The sequence below is a fragment of the Fulmarus glacialis genome, unplaced genomic scaffold (genome assembly GCF_000690835.1).
Source record: "Fulmarus glacialis isolate BGI_N327 unplaced genomic scaffold, ASM69083v1 scaffold6592, whole genome shotgun sequence".
In the NCBI taxonomy this organism is placed as follows: Eukaryota; Metazoa; Chordata; class Aves; order Procellariiformes; family Procellariidae; genus Fulmarus; species Fulmarus glacialis.
The window spans coordinates 50773-58208 of NW_009198356.1; the positions used below are offsets into that span (position 1 = coordinate 50773).

At 41.6% G+C, this 7436-nt stretch overlaps 1 protein-coding gene across 1 annotated transcript; it reads left to right on the top strand.

Moving 5' to 3' along the window:
• Positions 1 to 5025: 5025 nt before the first annotated feature.
• On the top strand, positions 5026 to 6159 carry LOC104073168 (neuropeptide Y receptor type 4-like). Its single transcript, XM_009572850.1, has one exon. It carries the CDS (start codon positions 5026 to 5028, stop codon positions 6157 to 6159), a length of 1134 nt encoding a protein of 377 aa, XP_009571145.1.
• Positions 6160 to 7436: the final 1277 nt, after the last annotated feature.

Below are 7436 nucleotides of genomic sequence, written 5' to 3' on the forward strand. Positions count from 1 at the left end.
CCTCCATCAGATTCAGAAAAAGCATTTGAAGGGACATCTCTCCCTTCAAGAGGGTTGCAAGAGGGAGATGGCAACTTCTTGGGGATCTTCGGGGTTCAGGTGTGCTCCCTGCCACCTTGTGGTGTGACAGAAAGCCTTCCTGGTTACCACTGGGCACAGAAAAACACTTCTTATCTCCTGGTCCCCGAGACTCCTCGTTCCTTACCCACCCCATGCAGTTTCTGGCTGTACACATCACGTCACCCTCCAGGTGTCCTAGCTGGCTGTCTGCTAAGGTGCCCATTACAATGACTTATGGATTCCCCACCTCCTTTGATAAAGATCACCTTTGTAAAAATACCATTTTTTTCTCTTGGGAACAGGACAAGTCACAATGGTCTTTATTCTTAAGGGATCAGGGATTAACTACCATTCTCCATTCTGCTGACCTGCTAGTCATATTTTACCTTTGTGAGCTGGCTCCGTGTCTTTGATAAGGTTGTTATGAATTTAACCAGAAAATAAAAAGCCAGAGTAGGTGCTTTTGTAAAACTTCCCTGATTTCTGCAGGATCAGAGAAGGTTAACTTGTAATATAAGTTCATACCCCCTAAAAGATTTCCTTCTGAAAACACATGTAGATGTGAGAGGGGGAAAAAATATCCACTTTATACCATCTCCCAGTGTTGTAGACTTGTAACATATTAATACACACAACTTGTGCTATACCCTAATTACGCAGGTTGTAGAAATTTTTAACATATGTAACTTTTTCAATGACCTAAGATAGTCACTCCCAATATTTTTGCAACACAGAGTTAAACAAAGATGAAGAGTCCACCATTAAATTTCATTGTACCAAATCCCTTATGGATTTAACATTGCTGTGGGATGGCTGTGCATACTCAGTAGCAGGTTTCCTCCTCTAATTAAGTGTTGCCTTCCTGGGAACCTGTAAAGCTAGCCAGCTGATTTTTAACCTTTCTCCAAGATGTAAGGTTAAACAGGGCAAATCTATTTTACTGATATGACACTGCCAGCAAAAAGGGGATACCACTGTTAGTCAGTCACCACCACCTCAATTAAATCTGCAGTATGAATTTCAGAGTTCTGTTAAACCTTTCCACTGCTCATTTGCTTCTAGTTTGTAAGAGGCAGATGATAGCTGCTTTATTCCAGATAATTTACTCTGTAAATAATACAATCAGTTCAAGTCTTTAGGAATTGCTTCCCTCAGGAAGACTTACGGACCGAAAGCAGCAAAGATGGCTTGAGCAACTGGTACATTCTAAGCTAGATAAGCAATTGCTTCTGAGTACCAGATAATGAAGGCAGACACTGCAAACATTTTTTTCTTCAGCTTATGTTTGATGTGGAAATTGATCCACACTTTCCATCACTATGGAGTCTGGTTTTTGATTACAGGAGGGGATGATCATGATTAGCTTTGCAAGAATGACCCGCCCTTTTCCAGTTAGCACATGGAGCACAACATCAGTAGTAGTCCCTTGGTTTATCCTGCCTCCAGGAATACAGTTTTTATAGAGGTTTTCATGGGATGTCTTCAAGTCCAGAGGTCTCTCAAAAGGGCAGTCATGCATTAACTGCTTGGGGCCACTTATTGTCTAGCAGCCTCCTTGGAATCCACCGAGGGTTTCATTTTCTTCCCTGACCAATCTCTACAGAATTTCCTTTCCTTTGAGGAATTTTTCCAGGAAATACAGGACAGCCCTCCAGGGCAAAGCTTTCCAGCTGCCTAATGACAGTTGGTTTCCTTTTTTTGAGACAACCTGAGTGACATTCACTAGTTTAGAAGGCTGTGTTTTTCAGCAAGACAAACCCTTCTAGACCTTACCTGTTCTTTTTCCTTGCTTCCAACACAGGCAGCAGAGCGAGGAATGTCTATAAAAGATGTGAGTGGGGAATTTGACTTACACTAAGATTAAATCTGAAAGCTCCTGCTCTTTTTCCTTCTGTATCCTGTTAATTTGCTGCAGACTTTTGTGACACTTACTTTTTAGAGAAACCACCTCATGCTGCATCAATTAGAGAAGAAAACCCTTGCTTTCTGAGCATGGTAGCTTTTGTTACTGTCCTCTTTCCTGAAGTTCACTAAGGGTTCTGAATAGGATTACTCTTTCCTCTTTAAAAACAAACAAGCAAACAAAAACAATCCAACTTTTCCACCCACTCCCTCTGCAAACTGATTTAGGAGGCACGCTGCTTACTCCTATAAGCCAAGTAAGTATTGCTTCACTTTCTGGAGGCAAAAGCTGTTTTTCTAGCCCGTGAAGTTTTTGCTGTATTTTACTGGGTAATTGACAAACCTTTGATACAGCGAGGGGACTAAGACCCTTTTTCCTGCTGCATTGGTGATTCAGTATATTAGCTAACATTTGGTTCAAACGTCTAAACAGAGTAAGTACAGATTGCTTATTACTGGCACTTAATTTACACCAAACTGAATGGCAGTCAAACGCTGAGATAACACAGCATTTGTCAGTGACCTTTTAAAGCTGTGGGATCTGACTTCTGCTTTTCAGGTGGCTCCACTACTTTCTTTTTTTGCTTCAACATTATTTCTCCACACTGACGCCTCGGCACGTCCAAAAGTGTCTGGGACCCTTGAGAGGGCTTACACTGTGGGGCACAGATGTTTGTAATACCTCAGCACACAGTTTTCAAGCAACAAAAGAGATCCCTGTGTTTGTTGTCGAGGATACTGTAGCTAAGGACACTAGGCTGGGACTGTAGTAAAAAGCTCATGTGTTCATTTACAACAGTCTGTCCTGTCCAAATGCCAAGACTAAGCTCCTTTGACTGGTACCACATAATATTGCAGGCTGCTGATCCCTCTGCTCTGTTTCATATACAGTATCTCCACTGGCCAGCAATCATTTAAAGCTAAGGGGGTGGCTCATGGTTTTTCATTCTATATCCATGTTCATGCTGAAGCAGACTCTTCCCTGCACCAACCCTCCCCATATGTGACCGTGCAATCCATACATCATCATTGCCACTTCTTTTAGTTCCAGAAAATAAATCAACCTGTTCACACGAGTTGAGTTACAACACAAAAGTGAGTCAACAGAAAGAGTCCTGCCTATGCCCACAATTTGGAAAATTTTCTTTGCCCTTTTTAATGAAGATTTAAACTGCTGAGGAAATGAAAGAACAAGAGGAAGAAAAGGTTACTATATTTTACTCGTGTGACTGTCTTGACTGTCTCAGACAGTAGGTACAGATAGATCACGGATAAATACAGATAGATACAGATAGAGACATCAACACATCTAGCAAAGCAAGAAAAGAATTGGATGGATAAATATAGATAGATACAGATAGAGACATAACACATCTAGCAAAGCAAGAAAAGAATTGACTGTACTAATTTTTGATAATCAAGCAGAACAATGATCCCCAAACACCTTTTTATTTACTGTACACTATTGCTTTTGTTAGTTTCTGAGAGGCAACATCTCAAGAAGCATGCAATACAGTTTGTAAGGAGAAAGACAAGGCAAACAAAAAATTGTAGTATGGTGGACACTTTTTTGTACAGTACTGGTTACCTTTACGCATGCAGTTGCTCAGCAGTAAATGCTACTCAAAGAAAGTGATAAACTCACTATACCATTTTATTTATGTGTTCATATCTTGACCACTTGCTTTTCTGAAGCTCAGAAGTTTTTCACAACCCCTCAGACTTGTTTGAGTGGCATTTTATTGCTGAGGAAAGGGTCATGAAATGGATAAATAGTGTCATTCCCCGAGTATTTATTTACTTTTCACTTTACAAGCCTTTGTACAGCATGCAACTGCCTCTGGCCTGAGGAGAACTCCCAGCAGAGTCAGATTTTTTTTCTTTGATTCCTGAACATAAAGGATTTGGACTCCAGAGCCGGGATTATAAAGCAGGCTCTGCTATGGCAGATCACAACAGCCTCCCAGGAGCTATCTGGTGGAGTCCAGGCAGTCCTATGGCTGAGAGTTCCAAAAGTGTGCAGCCCCAACTAACTCCATGGATTCAGCTCCCTGAGACCCCATTGGAAATGCCAGCTCAGGGCTTGCGGCAGTGGCTAAGAAGCAGACCTCTCTGCCTGTGCAGAAACAGTATCCAGGAGATAGCACATACTATTACAACACTTGCATTCTCTTGGTTAAAAAAAAGCAAAATTATGCTGAGGGAGAATCAACAAGAAGCTTTTCATAAGGAATTAAGAGAGGTTGTCAAAATCATTCACTCTTAAAGCCAGAATCAGGAGACTGGACTATATCTCCAAAAAACCCTGTGATGGCCGCATTGGCCACCCAGAGGGAGACATCAGTGCCTCATGGGCACTGGAGTTCATCCCGAATGGGGAAGCAGGGAATTTCAACTGCAGTTCCCATGACCTATCACAGCTGTGTAGAAGCTGAAAAATGTTGAAATGATTTTGAATTATTTTAGACTTTTTCAAAATTGTCCCCTGTTATCCCTCCTGAGGATATGAGCCTGAATTTTTGCTTGGTGATTGTCTCAAGCAAATGTGGGTTCTGACTGCGATCACAAATGCGTTTCACAGATTAACTCACATGAGATATTTTAGTATTGGCTTTATGCACCTAATATGCCGTACTTTTCACATTGATGTTTAGCTCAATTGAAGGTCAATGCAACCCCACAATGTGTCTTCTGCTCAGTTTTGGATCAGAACCTTGTAAAATCAGAATTACGCACAAACACAGTCATCATTCAATAGAGTTGAACAGACTTTCATACCACAGTTCAGCAAAGGGTTCCATTTTATGATCTACTAAATTATATAAAAGGGAGCTGCAGAATATACACGGAATCCCTGGCGTTTGCTTCCCTGTCTCGCTGTCCCCCCTACCCTTTTGACTAAATTCTTGTAGCATAACTAAGCAATCTTTTTTCCTTTCCTTTGCAGGGATACCCAGATCTTCCACAGCCAAACAGAACAGATAAAAGTTTTTTAGGCTGGCTCCAGAAGACCCAGATTCTGTTTGACTATCACCTTTTCGGATAAATATTTTGGGGTTCAGGATGAATAAGACAAGGGCTGTTAATGATGGTTTTCCTTTCCTGAACAGTAAGAACTGGAGCTCAAACCGAAGCTTCCCCACGCACATTTCTAATCAGTGCAGGAACATCACTGACCTTACTGTCTTTCTGGCCACCTCTTACAGCTTGGAGACTGTCCTAGGCATTGTGGGAAACATCTGTCTGATTGCTGTCATCGCCAGGCAGAAGGAAAAGGCCAACGTCACCAACATCCTAATTTCCAACTTAATAATTTCAGACTTGTTTATGTGTCTTGTCTGTCTGCCTTTCACCGTTGTTTACACCATGATGGACTACTGGATATTTGGGGAAGTCATGTGCAAAATGACCTCTTTCACTCAGTGCACATCTGTGACAGTATCAATTCTTTCCCTTGTCCTTATTGCTCTGGAAAGACACCAGCTCATCATAAACCCAACTGGCTGGAGGCCAAGTATCTCCCAAGCCTACCTAGGAATTGGAGTAATTTGGACTTTAGCATGTCTCATGTCCCTGCCTTTTTTGACCACATCCATCTTGTCTAATGATTTGTATGAGCAGCTCTCACACATTATGAATTTTTCCACTGACAAGGTCATATGCATCGACTCGTGGCCTTCTGAGCAACACAGACTTATCTACACCACCACTTTACTGCTCTTGCAATATTGCATCCCGCTGTTCTTCATTATACTTTGCTACCTGCGTATCTACTTACGTCTGCAGAAGAGAAAGGACATGTTTGAGAAGAGTGAATACAGCAACCGAGCAGTTCAGCTGAGAAGGATAAATATTTTGTTAGCGTCCATGGTTGCTGCTTTTGCTGTTTGCTGGCTACCACTGCATGTTTTCAACACCATTGTGGACTGGAATTACAAAATCATTTCACCTTGCCACCACAATCTGATCTTCTCATTGTGTCACCTCGTAGCAATGGCTTCCACCTGTGTCAACCCCGTTATCTATGGTTTCCTAAATAGCAACTTCAAAAAAGAAGTGAAGTCACTGATTCTGAGCTGCCAGCATAATTCAGTAACCGCATCAACGGAAGAATACGATCATTTGCCTTTATCCACCATGCAGACTGAAATATCTAAGGGTTCACTGATGTTGAACTGCAGACATAATTCTATCTAGCTAGTAGAAAACATTTCAGAGGGGTGCACTGACACCACACACCAATTATTACCTGTAGGTATAAAAAACAACTGGTGATGCCATAGCTGGGATGTGAACAGGAACCCATTACTGCCTGATTTTTTGGAAGAACAAGCAAAGGAAGGTCGTAAATGTATACAGTAGCTCCTATGGTACACAAGTTTTTCATTGAGATGGTACAGACATTAAGGAGACTGGGCTGATGCATACATGGCTGCTCTAACAGATCAGTAACTAAGCTGTGGCTGCACATAGACTGACACGGGGTTCATCAGCTAAGCTCACATCTCTACCATAGGTGCAGTAGAAACCCAGACTTCCAGTTTCAGCACTGCAGGCTGCCAAAAGTTGCATTAGAGAAGACTCTCTCAGTTTTTCAGTATTAGTAAGATTTTTATGCACGGCTGACACACCAGTGGAACAGAGATATGTAAATATACAAATTTTTGTGCTTTACCAACTCTCACAGCCCATTAGGTAACAGTAATCTTTCAGCAGATCTAGTTCACATCAAACAACTGAATGTTTGTATGAAAGTTCTCTCTGTCATACAGGCTTGGGAATAGCCATTGCCTCTGCAAATAGGGATACAGAACAATGACCCTGGTATGTAAAGAAAACAGTTACTTATTGAGGGATGGTGGCAAATGAAAACGTTACTCAGTGGATTAAATTCTTAAAACACATTGAAATGATGCTGAGCACTATTTTTAAGCAACGAAACGCAGTTGTAGATCTACATGGAAACGAGTCTGGTTGACTTTGCAATTCCTGCTCCTGTCAGTCACAAAGCTCTGCAATGCTAAAACTGCATGCCATGATGGTACAAGGCGACTGGATTACTGGAGTTGTTCCAGGTCTTGGTAGCAAGATGTCACTTCTGCTTCAGTAGCTCCTTGGTACTTTAATTGCAAAGTATCTCATTCAGAAGGTCAGAACGGGCGTGAAAACACCTTTGTAGAAACCGTGTCTTTTCAGAGTGGGTACGCTCCCAAAGAAATAAGCATATGCATGGAGGCTTTCACTTTCCCATTAAAATAAAACCAGATGTCAGATACCAGTCCCACTCGCTGGCATCAGCAACAGAGATGGAGCTGAAATTCCAACTAATCAGTAGAAGGTCAACGAAAATACAAAAGTGGAATCCAGGTCAGGCTGAAGCCAAGCTACATGTATTTAAATAGGTAGTATTGTCAATTGTTCTACTAAAGTGAGGGTCATGCTTTTTCACATCTTGGTATTTTTTGTCTTTGTCC

Bases quoted from the DNA above. Each gene is read 5' to 3' on its own strand.
- LOC104073168 (XM_009572850.1), top strand. From the start codon at position 5,026: ATGAATAAGACAAGGGCTGTTAATGATGGTTTTCCTTTCCTGAACAGT.